Source organism: Ciconia boyciana, chromosome 10 (genome assembly GCF_034638445.1).
Source record: "Ciconia boyciana chromosome 10, ASM3463844v1, whole genome shotgun sequence".
Classification (NCBI taxonomy): Eukaryota; Metazoa; Chordata; class Aves; order Ciconiiformes; family Ciconiidae; genus Ciconia; species Ciconia boyciana.
Window position 1 is genome coordinate 15,824,276 of NC_132943.1, and position 23,427 is coordinate 15,847,702.

The 23,427-nt window shown below is 42.2% G+C and overlaps 1 protein-coding gene across 1 annotated transcript in view; it reads left to right on the top strand.

Annotated features, from left to right (window-relative positions):
• Window positions 1-2,708: 2,708 nt before the first annotated feature.
• The window catches only part of CNTNAP5 (contactin associated protein family member 5), a 293,622-nt gene continuing 272,903 nt past the window's right edge, over window positions 2,709-23,427 (top strand). Inside the window, exon 1 of the mRNA XM_072874139.1 lies at window positions 2,709-3,023. Within this exon, the coding sequence (XP_072730240.1) occupies window positions 2,948-3,023 (76 nt within the window). The 5' untranslated portion in view covers window positions 2,709-2,947. The remainder of the gene's footprint in view (window positions 3,024-23,427) is intronic.

The following is a 23,427-nucleotide window of genomic DNA, read 5'->3' on the forward strand; positions in this document are numbered from 1 at the left end:
CTAGGGTACCCAGATCTACGGCTGAGGATGAGCCACACTTTTTGTCTGAACAGCTTTAATAGTGATTAATAAATTTACTCTAATAAAAATCTTGCTGGCAAAAAGCCCTTAAACATGACATTATTTACATAATTTCCTGCAAAGAACAGCTGCGTAGCCCTCCACTCCGGTCATAACTTCTCAGTTGTAGTGCTCCTGCACCCAAATATTCACAAATCTTAAGGCACCTACCTGGCATTTATGATACAAAGGAGCTTATGGAAGAGGTGTGCCTCTGGGAAACCAGCACCTCATAAGTGTGACTTGAAAACCGATGGTGTAACCAGGGTCGAGATCCTGCAGTCAGATCCATATTGGTGACCACTGGGATGCATTGCAAGATTGGGCTCATATTTATTGATAGCTTTTAATTACTCTCCATAGCTCATTTCCACATCTCCTTTCCTATAAACAAGCCACTAATTAGTTCAGTGAGTCAGTTAAAAAGTATACCATTGACACCCCCCCCCCCCCCATATTTAATCTCCTTCCTCTGAATTCCTCTGCTAATTTCAGAATACATAGTTGCAAAGTTGTGCCTGTGTCAAAGACTCGTGCGTCTCCAGCAAATCCACTCTGGCTTTAAGCTTTCTGATACATTCAACTGCTCAGCTTTACCCAAGTGATAGCTCTGGAAGCACTGCTAGCATTTCTAAAGCTTGATTACTCACCTGAAAAAGTCAAGTTAATAACATAATTTTCTCAATACTCCAGCCTCCTGGCCTAATGCAGCAAAGCAATATGGTTCTTAGTTTCTGGGCCAGAGTCTTATATATGATCTGTACAATTTATGGAGAAGATGAGATGTTTCTGACTGGGATCAGAAAACATGAAGGTGAGACCCTCTCTCTCCCCATCCACTGAGGGAAACGAGCAGAGCTTGCTTCCTTCCAAAATGAGCCGGCTCAGAGAAGATGGTGTCTGTGCCCTTACACAAACATCTCCTGAGTGATTAGTTGACACCTCCTTCAGGGCCTTTGGAAGGGACAGCAGACACCTCACGTAGATGCATTAGCCTTGGACTGATTCCCACCCCTAGTTTCCAAAATCTCACTGGGCTCAGCCGTAAGTGAAGCACAGAGCAACTGGGTCAGGTCTTTGCATGAGCAAAGATTAAACCTTGGTGTGTGCAGATGTATTTAAGGCCAAAAACGAAAGACTTGGAGGGCTCATTAGGCTTTTAAGTTCCTCCTAAGTCTTGGTTTTGTCTGACTAAATCCTTTACTGACTCTGACTGAAAGCCTCAGCGCTAGGCAGCTATCCTTCCTGTTTAACCTTGTGTCACTTGTGTCACTTGTAACAACAGAAGGTGAAATAATTAGGTCATTTTTTAAACGTGGACTTTTGCTTTCCAGGCTGACTGCTCCTTTAAAGCTCAGATGTCCCCCGACACCTCTCTTTGATATAGCACCTAACAGCTAAGCACGATGCCTTTCCTCCACCCTCCTTACTTTTTAATGTGAGGCTTACAGCGTGACAGCAATTTAAACCTCCGCTCTCCATTGGCAAGTCAGGACAGCTTTGGCGAACAGTCTATTTCTTCTGATTATTCCTTGCCATTGTGAGGGACTATGGCTGAGGACCAGCGACTTTCCCCCCACCAAGACTTTAACGGTCCAAACACACTCTCCTTGCAGATTACAGCGGAATCACTAATGCAATTTTGACCTGGCTTTGATGCAGCACTCTACTGATGCGGGGTGACGCCGCAGCAGAGCAGCAAGGTTAGATCTCAGCAGGGATTGAGCTGGAGATCCTGGAAGGACGATCACCTCCCGCGTGTGCAGGCGCGCAGGGAGGCGGCCGGGCAGGGCGCAAGGTGCCGGCTCAGAGCAGACAGAGCGCAGACAGCAAGGGGAAGGGCAGATGCTTTTGGAACTCCGCTTTCCTGTACCCCGCCTCTGGAAGAGAATCCCGGCCTGTTCAGCTGCTGAGCAGTCGGGTAACCGATCAATCAATCAGTCATGAAATCCGGTTTCCTGAAGCATCACCCTCGCCAGCCGGGAGGGGGTTGCAGCGCTTGGGTGCGGGTCTGGTCCGGTCCGCAGCCCCGGGGGCCGCCTTCCTCTTGGGGGGGCGTGACAGAGAGTTCCCCGCGGCTCTGCTGGGACTCCCCGCTCGCTTTTTAGGAGGTCTAGGCAGGGAGGCTCCGGAGCAGCCGCGACGGGAGAGCGGGTCAGGCATCAGCCCCGTCCGAGGCTCCATCCCCGCTCCCTGCGGGTGAGGCTGAGCCCCGGGAGCGGGGCTGGGGCTCGTCGGGCTGTGTCGGCACTGTGTATGCCGGGACATACGTGTATATTTTATGTATGTGTATATAACATATATATTTATAAGCAAGCAAACAGCTGAGCTGGGGGCTCTTTAAAATGTTCCAGCCACAGCGGTACCCAAAGCAGGGGGAAAGGAATAAAAAAAAAAAAAAAAAAAGAAAAAAAAAAGGGAAGATTTTAATTTTTTTTTCCTCCAGGCATCTGATTTACTCCGTGACTCTGATGCTTATCAACAACGCGTGAACATTGCAATAAGGATCCTCCCTGGAAGGCGAGGAGGAGTGACTTCCAGGGGGCTGGGAGGAGGTGGAGTGCAGCGCGGCTCTCGCCTATAAGGAGGTGCCCAGCGCCCGGCTGCTGCTTCCCCGCCGCAGCTCGCAAGGTGAATTTCCGCGGCAGCAGCCGGGGGAGCGGGCTCGGCTCGGGCGCTGCCGCCGGCGTTTGGAGCGGCTGCTCCAAGGGCCGCGGAGGAGGGTCCCTCGGCCGCCCCGGCTCCGGCTCCCCTTCACCCGGAGTGCCTGGATGCTGGATGGAGTAAATGCCCGGAGGAAGAGGGAGCGCACAGAGGCTGACAGGCGCTCGGAGACCGGGACCGGCGGAGACAGGCGGGCGGCTGGCTTCCCCCTCCGGGGCTGAACATGGATTCCCGAGCCCTCGGGGGCTTCACTGTGCTCCTCTTCAGTTTTTGGCACCTGGGGTTAACTGCAACAAATTGTGAGTAGCGGGAGCTCAAGGAGTTGCCTGGGGTTGGGGCGGGGGCGGAGGGAGGAAGGGAGGGAGGGAGGAAAAGATGGGAAAAAACTCCCTGAAAAGGGGGTTATTGCAACGTGACCTCTAAGAAAGTTAGCCCGGCTGCGGCGTGCTAACGGAGCTTAGAAATGCAAAGTTGCGGCCAGATGGAGGGATTGCTCGCCACCGTCCTGCCGGTGTGGACGTGAACGGGAGCCGCTAGAGCCTGCAACGAGCCGCTCGCTGGTTTTCCCTCGCCGTTTTCTGTCCTTCCGCTGGCCGCATTTTTTTGCGGCCTGTGTCGCTGCTGCTCGCCCCGCCTCAGCTGCCCTCCGCCGGCTGGGACGGGGCCGGAGCTGTGCGCCTCTGCCCGCCGGGCTGGAAGGGGTCGGTCCTTCCCGCATGAGTCGGGGGTGCCGGGATTTTCCGGCCCAGCCTCGCTCCAGCCCGGCGGAGCAGCGCTGGTGGCACCGGGGATCTTCCCCCGGCCCGGCCCGGCCCGGCAGGTGCCGTCGGTTCCCACGGGCGCGGCTGGGTCCCGGGGCGTGCTCGCCGTCCCCGCTCCCCCCGCAGCATCCCGGGTGGGAAATCGCCGTTCGCTCCCTCTTCCTCGGGAGATCCCCTCGTAAGTTTCCCACGCATTGCTGCCGGCCCTAAGGGCGGTGCCAGCGGTGCCTGTCCCCGCAGGCAGCAGCCTCCCTCGCCTCCGGGCTTTGCAGTGCCGCGGCGGGCGGGCACCGGCGGCCGCTCCACGGGCGCTTCGGCGAGCGCGGTGCAGCCGGGGACCTTCGGCGCTGGCGGGCCCCGGAGCCCGGGGCAGGGCAGATGCTCCGAGACCTGCCCCCCCGCGACAGCGCGGGGCGGGGAGGGGGCGGCCGATCCCCCGCGGACGCGGCCCGTCGGGCGGAGCTGGGCGGGCGGGGGCCCCGCCGGGCGCGGCGGACACTAGGGGGCGCTGTTGCCCCGCCGGCGGCCCGGCCCCGGCCCCCAGCCCCCGGCCCGGCCCTGCCCTCCTCTGCCCGGCCCGGCCCGGCCCCGGCCCCCGGCCCGGCCTCTGCCCTGCCCTGCCCTCCTCTGCCCGGCCCGGGCCCTGCCCTCCCCTGCTCTGCCTGGCCCGTCCCGTCCCGGCAGCCGCAGCGCCCAGGGCCGAGGTGCGCGGCCGGCGCTGCCTTCCCCTCCTTCCCGCTCGCTAATTGCTTCCAAACGAGCTACCGCGCTGAAGGCGGTGAACTTTTTTCTTTTTTCCTTTTTTTTTCTTTTTTTAATTTTCGATCAATTAAATTACGGTTAATATGTTTTAATAATGTTCACGAATACTAAATGGCAGGCGATTTAAGGCTGAGGCTTGCCATTACTGATGCAGTCATAAAGTTAATTCCTAACACTTAAAAAGAAACTCTGCATTAATGAGTTTTACTATTTCACGGGTGACAGTTTAATTTCCCAGTGCCAATAAACATTTCCGTTGAATACACACTGCTTCCTAAATATTTAGGAGTCAATCTTTTTAAAGCATAATGATCAATGGCTTTATTATACTGTACAGATTTTACTTATTCATTGAGCAATGAATTAGCATGGAATCAGCTGTAAGTGCTTTCCCAGGAGCTGAGTGAAGGAGCCTGTGAATCTGTAATAGCTACAAGTTCCCTAGAAACCTCATTAGGTTCGCATGTGAAGATATCTGTGTGTGCACACGGACCTCAATAATTGCATCCAGTATGAAAATTCATCACCTTCTTAAATAAATCATCTCCGGATGTTGGAGCTCAGGGAAGCTGTGCTCCCTTCCTCAGTTTTGGGCAAAAATATTGAATGTTATGTGCCTATAAGTAGTATCCTGAAGTATATTTAAATAGCTATATAAAAGTACCATTGCTTTTAAGGATTACTGAGCTCCCAGGTACCCAGTAAACTTTCCAAAAGGAGAAGTTACCAGATTCTGCAAAGGTGAACCTTCAGCACAGGCCACTGTCAGGAGCTGAGGTCCTTCTATTTGGAAGCCAAAGAGCAAATGGAAAGCATTTTTTCTGTGTCTTCCTCAGTTTGAACAGTTTGGCCAAGGGAATCGCATTCAGATGCTTATACTGGTGTATTTACAATGGCCTCAGCGGGGTTGTTTCTGACAGGTTTTGCAAACAAGAACAGAACTGGGGACAGTATTTACAGTGGAAAAGGAATATGCTTCTGGGAGGAAGAATGCAACTTATTTAGTTTTCTTCCTAATATCTAACATGGCATTAATATAATTTGGTTTTTTCCTTGCTTCTAAATTAGGAAATGCTTAAAAATTGTTTTCCTCTCATTTATTTAGTTTCTGTAAAGTAAAAATCCTGAGTAAGTCAAAATCTTCCCCACCACTGAGATATTTGATTCCAATTTCCTCTTTGGTAACAGTTTTTAATTAAACAAAGAATTGCTAAAGAAACTGCTTTGAAACACAGCTACAGGCTAGGGGTCAGTAGACATCATTAGAAAGATCAAAATTACCAAATGCTAATAAAAAAAATGAAATTCCTCCCACTTTGCTTTTTGCAATAATTTATTACATTAGGTAACTAGAGTGGCAATAGGATTTCTCCCCAGGATACTAATTACTATAAATAGCCATGTATGTAACATTGGAAATGGGTTGCATATGATATCTTGGGGAACTGAAACTTCTACATTCATCAGGTAGACAAGGAGACACAAAGCCTTGCCCGTTCTGTAACAAATTAGTTGCCCGTTAGCAGCATATTCTGTGATCTGTAAACATCAGTAGCTTTTGCAAGTCTAGATTTCCAGTTGTTGAATGCAATGTTTTTCTTTTACTTTTTCCTTTTTAAAGTTGGAGGGAGGGGGAAATAATGAAAATACGAAAAGACAAATGAACTTATGTTTTCCCCAGCCACTTTGATGTAGCAGTTCAGGGCTAGTCTGTGGCTGCAGAAAAGAACCAAAGAATTTCAGAAGCGTTCCTGGTTAGCTGTTCTCCACCTAGTTTGGTGTTGTGTATCTTAGAAATTTTTCCTATTGTTTTTTTTTTACACATTATGCTCCCCCGCCCTTACTTATATCTTTCTTGACTGACTTTTCTCACACAGCCAGAAAGACGTAGCAGATTAAAACACTTCCTGGAGAAGTGGCACCTTCTAACTCCCGTTGCAAAAGTTATTCTCAGAAATTATTACGTTTCCGTTCCTGAGCACAGCCTCCTCTTCCTCCCACAGAATCACTAGCATTTATTATCCCAGTTCACTAGCACTTATAACCTGATTGTGAGACTTTCATACCTTTCACTTAAACCCCGTCATGACTGTCAGTCAAAGCTGCAGAAATTCAATGTGTGGTAGAATCAGATCTCCTATTGAACTTCTTATTGAAATAGATGGTCAATGTATGGTCCACTACTCTGCAGTAGATTTAAATGTGGCCTTACAGGAGACTGTCTTTAACAACTCTATTCAGTTAAAAGGTAGGTAGTGTATGTCTGTATTTCTATTTATTTTGAAATAGAAAAAAATGAGCTTTTTTGATTTGAAGAAAATATACATTTTCTTGGACAAGGAGCCTTCTTTTTTTTAGGCAACAAAAGTGTTGAGTGTGATTTTTAGTCTTCCTTTACAGTGATCTAAATTGATGGTAACTTTGCAGGAGTCAGACAAATGTAAGTGAAAACTTACAGGAGAAAATTTGACTCTGGATACTTGAGGCCATCAAGAGCAGTAGGTGTATTTGGGACTTGTAACAGCATGAATGAGACCTGTCGGGTCAACAGTGGTAAAGGCAAGAGGTCTGTTAAACAGTGACCTTTCTACCCATGTGGTCTGAAATGCTAAGTTTTGAAGAGATCTGCTGAAATAGGTAGAATATTGATCATCTGATCTCAGTCTGCGGCTCATTTGCTTGCAGGCTGAGTAAAATGGATCAGACACACCTCTCTGGCTTTTCCTCTGGCTCTGGTACTTAAATATTCTTTACAAGACACTAGTATTCAGGCATGCTTTCCTCCTTTTAGTTCCATACAGGGAGAAAAACGTATACAAATGTCTCCATGCCTTCAGATGCAACAATGAAGAAATGGTACAGAATAATGAGATTTCCTGAGAGAAAGGCTGTGAATGAGATTCCTGCCACGGCAAAGTCCAAGGGACCCACAGCTGATCAGTGCCTGTCTTGCATGTCTGTCATTATCTAGCATTCAATCAGTTTGACTCCACTAGCACTCCTTGGCTTTGAATCAGTCTTAAAGATGGTCTTTCCATGCACTATAATGGTCTTTGGATTCTGCATTCACTAGGCAGATGGCATTGCCAGCCCACAGGAATCTATCCAGGGTTATTATCATTGCGGTATCAAATACATTGTCTGGTTGGACAATTTTTTTCTTTTTTCACTCTTAATGTCATGCAAATGCAGCAGGATTTTTCATATAAATTAACAGCAAGAACAAATTGTTTTCAAATGTGCTTGGTACATTTGTACAAAGTATAGACTTCAAGTGGAAAATATGGTGATCTGGGTAGAACAACACACTTGTGAAGCTCTCCCAGCACATGGCAAGTACAGGCTTCTACCGGCACACCAGTGAGTGTAGGACTGGTGAAAGTTTTTTAATCACTAAATCATTCTTTTACCAATGGGAAACTGAGACAACATATCATAAGCAAGCCTGGAGATAGATTTTCATATTAATTATACATTTAAGTATCTAAAAGTAAGTCCTTTGGGGTCAATTGAGTTGATCCCATACGGTGTGATCATGTCCCGTGCTCTGTTGTTAGATCACATTCATATTTGCCCTGCTATATATGATAATTTCTAAATCCATGGCTTACTCCCCATTTCCTCTTCCCCTCCCTCCCCTTTCTCTGCTGCTATTTGAAGCAAGTGGAGTTCGGATAGCTGAATACTGCTGAAATGAATAAGAATCCGAAGGCGGTGGGAGTGTGGGATGGCATTTATTTATTTTCAGCCCCCCGAATCTATTTTCTATAGATGTGACAGGTTTCAGCTCACTTGGCAAACTTGAATTACTGTCTTACCCCCCCCTGCTCTGGGAGAGATGTGAATGGGAGAAACACAGAACTGCAGGTATATCTGCCAGCATCACACATGACAGAGGCTCTCTATATGCATCTGCTTTCCCTTAGCCTGCCAGCCTCTGGAGTCCTACCAAGTGTTCAAGGGAGTGAGCTGTCTATACAGGGCACCAGGTAACCTGCTGTGCTTTTTTTTAAAATAAGGGACTCTGCTGGGTTTTGCCACCCCCAGAATTCAGGGAAAGATATTCCGGTCCTATAGCATTCACTTTTTCAGACTGCTTCTGTCTTACTGATACAAGGGCCACATTTGCATCATGTCTGTAGGAAGTGGTTCTTGCTGGACACGTGCCTTCTGGGCCTACACAGAAAGGAAGGGTGCAAAAGAGAAAAGAACAGGTAGATCTGCATGAACGTTTTCTTTCTGCTGTCAGTAAAATGTCTTTAAAAGACATGGACTGTTTTTTTTCCCAGTCTTAACTAAACTCCCTCTACTCAAACCAAGAAAGAGGGGAAGAGAATAGTGTAATCCTGATGTAATAAAGGTTTAAAATTACAGGCAATTCTTGGAGGCTTTGAATGCATCACTTGGTAAAGTGGGAAGCATCAGTAGACCTATTAGCATGTCTCTGTAGAGTCAGAGGAAAACAAGAAATTTTTTGTACACAGTGCTGGACTGATATAATTGATAATTAATTTCCTTGTATTAATCTTGTCTCTGAATTTTCTAATTGCCCTGTGCAGATTCTTGTGGGCTGATAAGGCCATCTGTTCATTGGATCAGTGCAACTGATGATGTTTTAAATGATGAAAACAATGCAATATAGAATCTAGAGGAAAAAAAGAGATGCCAAAACATTGATTTATTTATTTTTAATTACACCCTCTGTTAAGCAGTTAAAAAAAAATTGGTAGTTCATAGTGTGGTGATCTAACTACCCTTCTAAATAGATATGCAGAAAATATTTCAGATTTTAGCTGATATTTGCTCCAAAAATAAAGGGAAGTAACTTAGTAAAAGAGAGAGCATGAAGCCATTTGTAAATGTCATGAAGGATCTTGCCTGATCGGTATTCCAGGAGAGGAAGCCCCATTTTTCTGGCTGTGTTTTGCCTCTGCATGATACTAGCTCTTTCTCTACATTCTTACAAACATATGCTGGAACTCAGATAACTTGGTTCATTTCCTACAGAAGTTTGTGCTCAGAGATTATCAACACAGGTTCTGAATAAAGCAGTGGAAGTCTGTATGAACCTACCTATTTACAACACTAAACAGCTATTAGAGTACTGGTTGGTTCAATTATTATTGTATTTTGTAACCTGTGAATTAAAGGCCTGCAGAGTTGATTTTTTTAAATGTACAATTGTAGTACTTTAACTGAAAATAAGATACAGCGCTCAGAGAGAGAAAGTTGCCTTCTAGGTGATGGTAGCTTTTATTTTATCCAGTGTTTCTCTACCATAATAAAGACCTCACCAGTGCTCAACCTCTCAGGCTCTAGAGCAACCCCAGAGGTCTCAACTTGCGTAGGCATTGAATAACCCCAAATAGCAGAAGTGTGCTACAGACAGGGCAACAGGACGTGATGAGTTCGTGGACATCTGTGATAAAAAGGTTTCTTTCTTCCATGACAGAAGTTGTCTGTGGAAATAATTTTGGAATAGAGATGCTTGTTCTACTCTTTTTCAGCCACTGTACGTGTATTTGGAGTCTGTGTCCTGGTTGAGAAGAAGGCTTTAGTGTTAGAAAGAAATGTCAAGAAATGATTCACACGGCAAAAGTGGCACTAGTGCCTTAGTCTCCTTCTGTATCAGTGGTAGCGTATCAGCATAACTTTTCCTTTGCACATGCCAAATCAGAGAGAGGAGTCAGGCTTGGAATCAGATGCCTATGTGGTGATGTGTTGCAGGTGGGAGGAAGTTTCTAGTGAACCAGGGTGAAAATGGGTTTTTAAGTGAATTAGTAGATTTTTTCCCTCAGTTTGAGTCTAATTAAAATCAGCTTTGGATAACAGCAGCTCAACGATTTCTGTTTTGCCATGAATGGTGATTGCTTAAATAACTAAATTTAAAGTAATGTTCATCAACATCTCTGTGATTCAAGATCTGGAGGTTGTTTCAGCTCCAGGATTGTGTTGGTGTGCTTGTATTGGGCCAGGGAAGTCCAGATTCCTGACCATAGAGGCTGGCTTATCGATGAGTTGGATGTAGGTGCTGGAGGTTTGCTGGGAAGAGTCTCTGACTCCCTTCTGTCATAGCCAACATCAGACACATTACACCAGCGATTAGCTTATAACATGCCAACACTGTTTCTGTGCTGGACAACACAACTCCAAATTTGAGGTTAAGGGGTATTCTTAATGAGCATCACTGTTAGATGGATTCATAAGAGCAATAACAAGGAAAAGCTAACTTTGTAATTGCTCATTCAGTGCCATTCTAGACTATAAAAGATTTTTAGTGGCTGGTGTTAATGCACTCTTTTCCAAACTGTTAATTGCCTGGGATCTGTGTGATCTTTATGGGATAAAAGAGCATAGATTTGCAGTGGGACACACTGTACTCCTTTCAGCCCGGTACCCAGAAATACTCAAAAGATATTCAGCAATACCCATAGCAGTGGAAACTGCAAAGAATAACTACGGTATCATTCTGGGGAACGCCTCCCTTTTGACACTGGTAATTAAAGTTTAGCATAGAGCTCCAATGCATGAAACAGAATGGTATTCAATACTAACCATTGTGGCACAGTAGGAATCAGACTGGAAAGGAAATAAATGCGTTGTCATTCTCTGTTTTATTGTGTGTATTGAGAAGGATTGAGTGTTGGCCCTTAGGAATTCTGGAGCATAAATTTTTCTTCTAAAACTATTCAGTGCACTGCGTTGCCAATATAGTAGTAAATAATAATAATAATAATTTTCAAATGGGTAGAAACCTCTCTTTGTTCCCAGCTGGGCAATAAGGAGTTGATAAATGCTGTACTGTCTGGATAAGAATTGGCAAGTTCCATTTACTTCTACTCTAAATGGTGAGGCATTGTTCCTCGATGACAATGGTTCTTCACTGATGACAGCTCGTCAGCAGTCCAGGAACAGAGGCAAATACCTTGTGATCTATGTCACCAGTGACATAGCTGTAGTCATTCCTGTATTAGTTCAGTGATGTCTCTATATGTTTGGGCCTAAATTGCCCCCACTTCTGATATAGATGCTATGAGCCATTTCTCTCTGTCCTCCTTCTAGGTCATAAAAACAACCTACTGAGCATTAACAAGGCCTTTTTCTTCCTTCCCTCCATGCAAATTTATCACTGAGCAGGAGGGGAAGTGGCTTTTTTTTTTTTACTGGAGAATATCTGGTGTGTCTATAAAATTATGCATAAGGAAAGGAGCGGGAGATGGAGTCTGTTCTTTGTGGGGAAAGAAGGGAGGTCATGAAGGATCTTCTCCCAGTTTCCCATTACTAGTGGCAGTTTCCTCATGCACTCAATGAGGAGGTCTGAATTAATGGTCCAAGTGAGTCATCAGTGAACCGTTAGGAGTAACACATTCATTTGTAGTAATCAGGATTGATTTATGAATAGGACAAAAGGGACTAAATATGCTATGAAAATGCATGTTGTAGATTTTTTTTTTCCCTCCCCGATGAATAATTCATCCTCTTCTAGTATCCATGAAAACAAAAACACTGTGCACATAAGAACCCATTAAAAAAGTTAATCCCACAAATGGCTGAACACAGAGAAAATCAGCTTTTGTTTTAAAAGGTAGATTTACTCAAATCTTCTCTAATTTGATTTGCCAGTGGGGTATAATTTAAGTCAAACAAGTTAGCAGCATTACTTGCTATATGAAGGTCTAAATATTTAATAGATTATGAGAAATGCCTGCCCCACAGGATAACGAGCTATGGATCACTCATTCTCCACAGTGCAGAGGGTAAGCTAAACCCAACGGAAATAGCAAGCAAAATGGAGAGGGAGCTTCTGTTCACAAGATATGGTCCTCTAAAGCTGACCTTGGGAGCACTTATAATGCACCTGCTATTCTAAATAATCCTGGGGAAACTACCTCTATGAGTATTGATAGTGGCTTTTTAGTAGCTCTAAGGGTTCATGGTCTTCCAATGGCCTCTACATGTCTGTGAAGATGCCCACAGTGAACCTCCCCTAGCCAGAGCACATGCTCTGGCACACGTAGGATGCTGTGTACTCAGATAATCCCTGTGGGCATCTGCCCATCTGCTCCTGGACAGTCATGTCAGCAGGAGGGGGAGCATTGGCACCTCTCTGGTGCTTCAGAGGAGCTGAAGTGTTTTGTCTAAAGCTACCTAGGAAGTCTCTGAAAAAATGGAATGCGAACTTGGATGTATTGGATTCTAGGTGGGCACTTTACCCATAGGTTGCCCTAGCATTGGTGCAACTGCTTATATGGACACTAAACAGAGCAGCAGAGAGAAGGGAGAAGAGAAACCTTACACAGAGAGAACAGTGCCGTGGATTTCTTCCAACCTGCCCCCCCAAAATTCAGAGGGGTTGGTTTGAGTTGTTTTATTATTTTTTAATTTTGTATCAAAATAGTTTGCATTTTAATTTTAGAGGAAGAACCTCCTTCAGCAATCCCTAGCAAGATTAAACAGCTATGGCATTTTTCATAGAGACTGTTTGTTTGGAAAAGAAAATGAAAATTTGATGAATTTCAATCAGATGTAGCTTGCAGCATTCAAATATTTATAGATTATCAAATTCCCTTTTCCCAGCTCTGCTTCTTAAGTGCAGAGTTCATCTTATATGTAATATTAATTCTCATTATTCCTGGACAGTTATTCACTGAATTCTTGTGCAGACTCAGTTCATCTACGACCTGGTCTAAACTTCCTGAAAATGAAGGGAATGACTCGTAGTTGAATTTCAGATCATCTTTTCCTCAGAAGTCAGTTCATCCAGTATGTAAATTCTTGTTATTGTTCTGCTGTGAAGTTTATTTTCCTTAAAACCTGCCTGGCAATGTATGCAATACAAGATGTGTTTGCACCTGTCAGTAGGAAGAACTATTCGTTTTCCCAATGGTTGCTGCTCCCTTTGAGTACATCATATGAGAGTGCATTGCCCTGCTCTTTTGTCATATTCTATGCCAACCTTGTATCCAACTTATTGACAATATAATAAGTTAAAGTTGCACACCCTTTTGCATTCTTCTTCGCATTTTTTACCAACAGTTTTTCTGTTTCCTAGGTCCTCCTATTCTGTTGAGTTGAGGTGAATACTAGCCACTATAACACATAGGATTACATTGCGATAATAATTTTTTACAAGCATTACAGAAAACATTTTAAATGCTCTGAAAAGCTGATAGTCCAAGGGTATTCCTGGTTGTCTTTCTTCCAGGCAGGTATGAGCTCACATTGCTGGTGCTCCTGGGTGGACAGATGAAAGCTTGTTCTAGCCTGGAAAACATATAGCTAGCTTTTTGTTAGTAACATCAGGTACATGAGGTTGTTTCTGACAGTGTACAAAAGTCTGCAGAGATACATCTAAGAGAATTAAATCCCGCATTTTTTCCCATCCCTATCTCCCTGCTCTGAAGAAATGCATTGAGTCATTTCCTTTGTTTTCGGGCCCAGTTTCCTGGTGGAGAGCTACTGTATGATTTCTGTGCTCTAGGAAAACCAGCAAAGAATTTAAGAATCTGGCTCTGCCATTCATGTGAAGCATATAGGCTGGAACCAGGTATTATGGGGAGGAAAGGATGAACTGAATCAGGCTGAAAACTAGTATTGTTAGTCATTCCTGAGTTCCAAATTTCCCTAAAATTACTAACATTAGAAATTTTAACTATAACTTTAGATTTGTTTGCAAATTATAAACTCTTCTCTTTTTGAAATCTACATCTGGTAGCTGGTATTGTTTCCTGGGGCCTCCTCCAGAGAGGCTGCACATGAGTTGAAGTACTCTATTTACTGCATCATTATGAGTTTGGATTACAAACTCCTTTACACACCCACATTCATCAGTGAGTGTTTGCAAAAGCCCAAACTGTTTTTCAGACAAACAACAGAGATGTGCTTTTCATCTGTACTTTTGCTCAGGAGCTGTGGTTGGCTTTGTTGGGCAAGGTCAACCAATATCAAAGAAGTGGCCTACTTTCTTGAGACCTCAGTAGAATAGATAGAAAAAAGATCTGCTCACTAAATCATAAGTAATTTTCCACTTTAGCTTATGGAAGGAGGTATCAACCGCCATGACTCATCCCATTTCACAGCAAATACATGTTATTTCACTTGCTCTGACAGGCTTGATCCAAACCCTGCCAATTCTGTCATTGGGTCTGGACATCAATGACTTGTGTAAATTAAATAAGGAAGTCATGATCTGACAGCCTTTCTCTGATTACAAGCAGACAGTGAGTCAGAGCTATAACAGAACAGATTTTCCTCCTACCCTCTCCAACACCACCCCCCAACCTTAGTAGCATCTGATTTATAGTGCCTGTTTTTTTGCAACTTCATCTAATTAGCACAGGCACTGGGGTCAGTATTCTAACACCTGACAGACTTTACAAGGGAACACCACAATTACAAGTGCAATTATCTGGTTTTCTGCTGCTCTGAAAAATGTAGCATATGAAAATTAACATAAAACCCCTAAGTGTTAGGATGAAAGTGTGGGTGTTAGGGGAGAGGCACCATCTTCAAATTCGAAAGGCCTGGGTTTGATGCTTGACTTTTTGAAAGTTTTCCTGGGCATCATTAGGTGATGTGTTTAATTGCTTTGAGCCTGACTTTACCTGGTTTATCTCATTAGGGTTAAATGTTCATCTCTTCTAGTGTATACAGACTTACACCTAACAACTGGGATTAGAGAAAAAGGCTCTTATGCTAGGCAGTAACTTAATATAAGCAATGCTGCGATTAGCACACTTCTTTTAAAAGTACTGACTGCATCAAGAAATAATGGAGTCTCTAAACCATTGTAATTGTGCTGGCTCTCTCTGGTGACTTCCACAGGGGTCTGTATGCAGCAACTTTTAGGATCTTTTTGTAAATCTACAGTTATGCAGTCTTCAATGTCAGAGCTATGGGCTGGTTGGCTGTGAGCCAGGAAAACAAAACATTTTTTTTGAGCGCTGTGCTCTTCCAGTGATTTCTATATGGCATGGGGGTAGAGCTAACTTGCATCTCCCTACAAGAGCATGTAAGTTTGCACTGAGTTGCCTGCACTGGTGCTAAACTAAAATTGTGTGATGGAAATGGTGCATTCATGTTAAGTTAAAGAATAATAACCAGTTAAATATGACTATAAAGTACTGTGCTGAGGTAGCCAAAAGAACTGTACAAGAGAAGGGTTATTCCCTTTTATTTCTTACATTAATGGAAACTATAATCTTAGCTTAGAGGAAATTTAGAGCAAATCTATAAAGTCATGTTCAGGCTAAGCTTTGTAAATTCCAAGACGGGCACTTAATTCACTGTTCAGGCAGGGAGAAAAACAGTTCACAGCTGGAAATGCCTGTTCTTCTCTTCCACGAGATGCACAGAGAAGGGTAATTGATTTAGACTCCTTCAGGATAGGAATGGGTTTTCTGTGTTAGTAAGTGTGAAGCACAAGGTCTTCATCCTAGTGGGAGGATCACTTCATGCCAGTGATGATAAACAGCATAGTCTCTGCTCTGAAGACTACATATGAATGCAAATGCATCTTTTGGTTCTTCAGCATATTTGTATGTCACTGACTGGTGGCAGTCTTTGATGTCTTTGAGGAAATAGCTACTTTGATGAGAACAGCCAGACTGTTCTAGTCTGGGACTAGTAAACCAATCCTTCAGCCCTCAAGGAATGAAAAGGTTTTTGGAATAGCCCTTAACTAAGAAATAGGAAACTCACTATGCTGATATTGAAAGTAGAAAAGTTTAGTTCTTCTTAGATATCCACAATCTATATACCTGTAGACTTTCTTCAACTAGGAAATAATGGTGATGGAAAAACTCTCCTTCTTCCCATGTCTGTAACCTACTTTTGAGTGTAAATGTATGAAAGAAGGTGGGAGTCATTCATGATACTCCAAAGCACTATGTTAATCAATAAGTGCATTTATTTCATTGAGGCTATTCTTGTATGAAGCACAGTACCAAAGAGAAAGTCTGAGGCGAGTACTAGTATGTTTAAAGCCAAATGCAACCATATGATTATCCCACTCCATGATAGTTTTGTCACAGTGATTAAAAACGGCTTCCTGTAATATTCTTACATATACTAGGAAATAAATCTTATGGTCATACTTAGTGTAAGTATTATGAATAAGCAGCACATAACACATAGCCTCACTTCATTCACTGAAGTGACCAAGAAGATCAAAACAAAGTGAAACAGTCATCAGCTATGCAAAGGAATAAAGCTTAGAGTGAATCTGCCTCTGTTAAGTCAGTCATTTGATGGATTGGTTTTTTGATTAAGCTTGGGGGGAAGGAAAAGTTTAATTAAAAAGAGATTCAAGGGGAATTCAGAATAATAAGCCATGTCTATTTTATCTCTGCCAGAGCCTTAGAAAATTGGTGGCTGCTGATGGAACAGGTTGAGGTGCAAACAGGAAAGAAATAGGACCATCTCCTTCCTGAGTTTGGACCTTCCCATCCGCACTAACTACTGTTTTTAGTCTTCCCCCTCTTGATAGCAAGAGTCAGCAATGGCTGCTCTTCCCTGCTGCTCTTCCCCAGCTTTGTCCTTTATTTCTTTTTTCTGGGTAGAGCAATTTCAATTACACCAACTTGTCAAAGACCTGAGATCTGGCAGGCTGCAACATCAAGCTACTTAGGTTTTGTGGTATCATTTCAGTTAGGTTAAAAGCTGAGTCCCTCAAATATTGAAATGCTGGTAGAATCAAGTGTCTGTCAAATAAGTAAGGTAGTAGAAAAGACCTTTCTGAATACAGAAGAGCACTGGTATTTTACAGGTCAGTAAAGGATTTGTCTTGGATGTCTTCTAGAAATGGCCGAATAGTTTTCTAAGGTTGTTGGTCAGTTTTGATAAAAGAACAACTGAGAAAATGCTTCTAGTGCTGTTTCTAAGACTCTTTGGGAAAATCATCTTCATTTTTCAGGTCACATTATGTTTCTGTGCCTGATGCTCTGTTTATTTAACATTTAAATACCTGCCTTTGTAGTTTGAAAAGCAAATGGCTACAGAATCTCATTAGGACTATTGAGGTTAGGTGTTACAGTATAAACCTGTTTCAGTTGTTCTTAGCATATTGTTTAGAAAAGCGATAGCGCACTTAAGCAATGGTAAACTGAAATGAGTACTTTGTATGCTCGCCAAAGTCAAATGTTCCAGTAAACACTATCAGAAACCAGAAAGGTTCAACTGGAAGAAAAGTATTTATACCTCCTAATAGACTCTGAATATTAAAAAGTATGTAGAGCTGATCAAAATAAATTCTCCCTCTTCCCCTTCTTTTAGGGGAATTTAACTTTTTTTTTTCATTCTATCATCTAAATGTTAGTTCCTCCACCTTGAAATCAAATAAAGAATGCTCAACCCTCACGACGAGACATCAAATCCTCTAAATATGCTGCTCCTGAATTCTGGTGACCTCGAGAAATTTGATCTCGAAATTCGAGATCAAATTTCAAGTGTTCCATTTACAATTGGAAATTGTGAACTGAATAGGTATGTCCAGATCTTTCTACCGACTTCTGTGTGTGCATTTACCTATATAGGACATTTTAACAGAAAAGTTGTATGTGTGCATGCCTTCAGTTCTTTGAACAGAGCAGGATAATATTGTAGATGTTGTTGCTTTTATAGAAACCCATTTCTTTACAATTACTAAAATAAAACAAAAAATAAGGTGGTGGAATCAAACAGTTCCCTAATGAAATCCACTCATTTCCATTTTTATATTTTATTATTGCATTTGTTATACTTTTTTTCTTTTGGGGAGGGAATAATTTTCTAAGATTGAGTAGCTTCAATATTCTCTTTAATCAGACATTTATATCTTTTTTTTAAGATGAGTCATTAGGAATTTGAGTCTTACATGAAATCCTTTCCAATAATTTCTCTAACTTGTGACTTTCTATCATTTCTCATTTAATGATGGCTGGTGAGCCCCTGATGCTCTGCAATACCAAGAAAAAGAAGACACTAAGACGAGCTAAAGGAATCTGCTATGATTAAACTCTCCCTGTTTCACTATACAATTCATGCATAGAAATTTTTCTGTGGTGTGAAAAGTCTTTGTACGGATTATGTTCCATTTTAAGAATACCAAAGAAGTTGCCTAGAAAGAGACATTATTAGTTACCCTTACACCTTCTGAGTCCTCTGCTCAAGAGCTTGCTGCTGTTTCTGGTAAGAAGAAAGATAACATCCAGAAGGACCTTCATGCAGGCCATGTGCTCTGATTTCTGTCTCCTCCATTTAGTTGGTTCTCTCACTAGCTTTCAACTTGTCTTCAGTCACACTGCAAGTACTGACCTCCTTTTTTTCTTTTTTTTCTTTTTCTCTTTTCCTCTTGCTTATTCTGTTCAGCCCTCTGATTCAATGACTAATCTGTGTCTCAAAGTCAAAGAAACCAAACGGTGAGCTGCTTTTCCTCCCACGATCTCTCTAATTGTCATCACTTTTAAGTGCAGTACCACTGTCCTCTGTGTCCTTCAGGCTTACCACCGTAGACTCCCCTGGCTTTCCACAGTCCAGCCTGTGTCCAAATCTTGTTACTTCTTCAAGATTAAATACAGTTTTCAACCACTCCATCTCATGCTGAAAGATACAATCCTGCCTCTCTTCTATTAGAGGTGGCTGATAAGATGGGAAGTGTTCATTTATGGTGAAAGTCTACGTAAAGCAGAAAGAGAAGCTGAGGGTCTTTTGATATAATAATAATAATAATAATAATAATGATGAGAAACACCAGTAATACTCCTGATTTCAGGAAAATCACCTTCCAAACAAAGAGACACAACCCCTGTTAGAAGAAGGAAAATAAATAATTTTATCTGAAACTGCAGATCAGGTTTGCTTATGTTCAGGCTGAATGAGCAGCTCAGAGAGCAGAGTCTGCTTTATTTGCTTCAATCTGGCACCTCTCCTCTATACCTCTTGCTTATTTGGCTCTGGAAAGTCCTTTCTTCCAAGCCATGAGATCCAAAATCTTGTAGAACCTGTCATTCAAAGTTAATTCCCATTTCCTTTGAATGCTTTTATATTTGCACACAGGTATAAGTGTGTATATGTATATAAACATACACAGGCAATTATGTACACTTTGTATATATGTATATATATGTTTATATGCAAATATGTGTTTTTGTATATGTGTATATGGGTATAAATGTGTAACTACAAATAAATATATATATAGGTTATGTGGCAGCTTTCAGATGTTCATGCTCAAAAAATATATTAAAAACCTGTACAGAGCTAATAGAACATAATGTGCTTTTCTGGAAATTGGAGAGTTTCTTTACATCTCTTCTACTGCCTCCTTATGAAGCAGAGCCTGAGCCTTTCTGTGGAACTTGTTGCATTTGACATCTCATCTGAAAAAAATTCAGATACTAAATTTTGAATTAATGGGATTAGAGTGTTTTAAAAGATTTTGCAGTTAAATCTAAGGCATAAATATCCTGTCTACAGACTTGTCCTCTCTGTGAAAACTATATGCTTGTCTTATGCAGTAGTAAGGATTTTAAATTACTGCAGCTAGTAAGCCAGCTGGACAATGACATCATTAAGAAGGAAAGAGAGATTTCTGGTGTGGGCTTGAGCAAATTACAAACTTGCTCTATGCCCCAGCTTCTGCTGGATCTTCCTGCATACTTTTCAGAAGTAGGGAGAGTGGCTTGGTAGTGCTTTAATCGCATTTTTCCCCCTCAAAAATGCTGACGCAGTCAAGCCACAGAAGACTTGTCAAGGGATGTTTTGACATAACATTAAAGATACTCAGTTTATTGAATTAGTATTTTTATTGTTCCTTTTATCCTCCAATGATCTGAACCAAAACCTATCTTATTTTGCAAACTGTTTTTATTATTTCAATTTATGTTCTGTTTTAGAGTGGAGTGGGAGGAGAATGGAATGACAACAAACAAGTATTCAAGATTAAAATTTCACAAGATAGGAGGACACGGTGTTTGGTTCTGCTTAGATGTAACTAGCTTCTTTTATAAAATATGCTAGGTTTTTTGTTTTTAAGGAGGAATTATTGTAAAATAAAATATTTAGCATATTGGATCATATTTATAAAGATGAATATATAAATCAGATTTCTGATAATAAAGCATGGTTACAAATATGCAGTTGCCTAGAATACAATTAAGGTTAACTATTAAGGAAAATAAACAGATACAAATGTTTGAACCATCATGTTCAAAAATCCACATAATTTTCCTCCTGCATGATGGGAAAGTAGTTACTACAGCAGAACAGTGAAAATACAATATGAAACAAGCAGATTCACATGAATATTCATAAGCACACACGTGCCTACACCAACACATTGACACACCGTACGTCAAAGAGCAAGGAAGAAGCCTGAAACAGCACTTTGGAGGCACTGTGCCAGAGCCCTTCCATGTTGCTATATCCACATATGTATTGATTGTAAATATTCTACGGCTTGCTTTGCTCACTCTTGTTGGCAAACACAGGGCTTAAGTGAAATGATCCACAACTACCCTTGGGTGTCTCTCACACTTGCTTTTCTGGGTTTATACAGTATCTTATTTTTCATCCCTAATCTCATTACCTTGCATTCTCTATAGGGAGCTGCACAAGACTCCTATTTGCCAATGAGACAAATCCACTTGTGTTATTTTGATTGTAGCGTCTCCTCCAGTGGTTTGGTGCATATGTGTCATCAAGAAAAATACTGGCACAGGATGAATTGGGAAATACTTCTCAATTGGGATCTGAAGTTACCGCCATAAATCTTTCCTATTACAGAATCTTCTTTCAAACATGCCTTTTTGTAGCATTTCTAATATGACCTTGCCTCTTCTCCTCTCCAGTCCCATATCATGTGTCTTGGCAGATTGACAATGCCAGAGATGACACAGAAGTGTGATATTTGGTCAGTGATGGCTTCTTTATTTTCCATTTCTAGAAAGGAGAAAACAGCATAGCGGCAGGATTTCCAAAACTTTTTCTCTAAGAAGTCAGCTGGCCAAACAGGCATCACAGTGCAGCTCAACTGTTTGGCAGCTCAACTGCTTGCCATCTGAATTACAGAAAGCAATCAATATGAAACCTGGAATGTTTTTTTCCTGTATACTATTTAACCTCTGTTTTCAGTATGAAACTAAGACTGTAGTATCTCTTGGAGACTGAGGGATGGAGATTAACTACTGTTAGTATAAAGCGTGTGGAGCTATAGGTCTGGGAGATGTTACTTTAGACATGGGTCCTGGTTTCAGAGTCCATGACTGGAGCTGAAGATACCCACAGCACGATGGGTCTCAGAGCAATATTTATTGGTAGAAAACTGAGGAGAAGGGTGGAGTTTACATGTGAATGTTAAATGTTGTTTGAAAACAAAACCTGGATTTGTGTGACTCCTTGCTGAGAACTATCTCAGAAGTAGTTGGAGATATGAAGGAGGAGGAGACAGTTTTAAATCCCCTTTTACCCTTTCATAGGGACATGGAGTCCAAAAGCCATTAAAAGAGGGAATGTATGCAGAGAAAAAGCTGCAGAGAAATAATTATTTCTGCAGTGCACAGAGTCCCACTGGAGAAATAGGCTAAGCATGTCTCAAAGTATTTTTATATGCAAAGGTTTGATAGTTCAAATTAAAAGTTTTGTTACTGAGAAATTAGTTTGATTTGTTAATAAAAAGGAGGCTTCTCATTTAGTTTTATTATTAGTTCAAAGAGCCAAACAGTTAGGCTTCCTCTTCTACCCCCTTTATTTCCTTGCTTTTCCTCCCTTCCCTTTTTCATTTCTTATCTTTGTAATTTTCTCAGAGCTGGAGTAGTTTAAAAAGAAAATGAGTCTCTCCATTTGGAGGGAGAGAAATAGAGAAGCAGGAAGGAAAGACTTGATCATTGTTTTTCACTTCAAAACCTGTTTCCATTTTTTTAGCATAAAAATGAAACTTTCAATTCAAATGGAAATGTACCATTCAAAAAATGGGGGAAATAAGGCAGATTTTTTCCCTCCTCTCTTCTTTAACATTTATTTTACTGTCTCTGTAATGCACATCATCACGCTAGGAGTCTCTGCCATTTAGCCTGCTAATAGCAGTGGACTCAAACCCCTTCTATCAGATAGTGGATTCAGCCTTGTATCACCAAAGTGACTGGAGATTTGTCAGCATCATTTTAGCATGCTGGCTTGATCAGGTGATGCTATGGAGATTCCTATTGCTGCTCTACATTATCTTTCATGTCTTGCAATTTGTGCTATTCATACAAATTGCTCACAATGATGGTATTCAAAGCCAAATTTAAACATACCACTAAACCATGGGAACATAGCACATAACAAGCTACAATGAAATCCAAGAAGTATTGGATCATATGATCACCTCTGGCTCAGAAATACCTAATGAATGGTAAAGCAGTTCAGTTCAGCTAAATGTTGAATAATGAGCTCAGAAACAATGAAGAAAGCAAGCTGATCTGATGAAAGAGTGGCAGCACAGTAAGTGAGGAATAAATGTGGGAGTTATTAAAGGCATGTCTCCTAAAACTTTGGAGCAACACTTTAGGCTTGCTGAAAAGGAACAGCTTAGGCAAAAGAAATCTGCCTAAGGAAAGCCAGAGGAAAGCAAGCCACAGGATAGAAGATGTGTTTACTTGGACTTCTGCAGTCATGAACTGAGACAATTTCCCTTCACAGACTGGAAAAATGACTCAAGTATGAGGCATAGGTTAATCTCATATTTTACCTCACAAATTTTATCTAAATCAATAGGGAGAAGGGGAGCTGTCAGTCAGATTAATGAAGAGTTATAACACCTTCCTTGGGAGGGAGAGTAGAATCATCATTAATTGTGGGCTAAGTGTGTCTCGAGGTAGCTCATAACCCTCCAGTTAGTACCACCTACATGCATCGTTTGGCATGGAAGAGAGTGGGTCACTGCTCAGTCCTTCCACCCTTGCTCCCAGCCCTATTTAGGTATAGCTCCAGTTATGCCCTTTTTCCAGCTAAGCAGTGCGGGCAGTACCTGCGTGTTTCCCATCTTTGGTTCCCAGCCCTCTCCTTTTCTGCCACCCAGAGCTTCTCAGTCTCCTCCCAACACCGAAAAACAGAGGCTTACATCCAGGTGGGGAAATGCTTCTGGATCTGAAAGCTGAAGCACAGCTGCCCCTTCCAGCATGCAGAAAACCTCCAACAGGGCAGGGATTGGTCTCTCACTGGT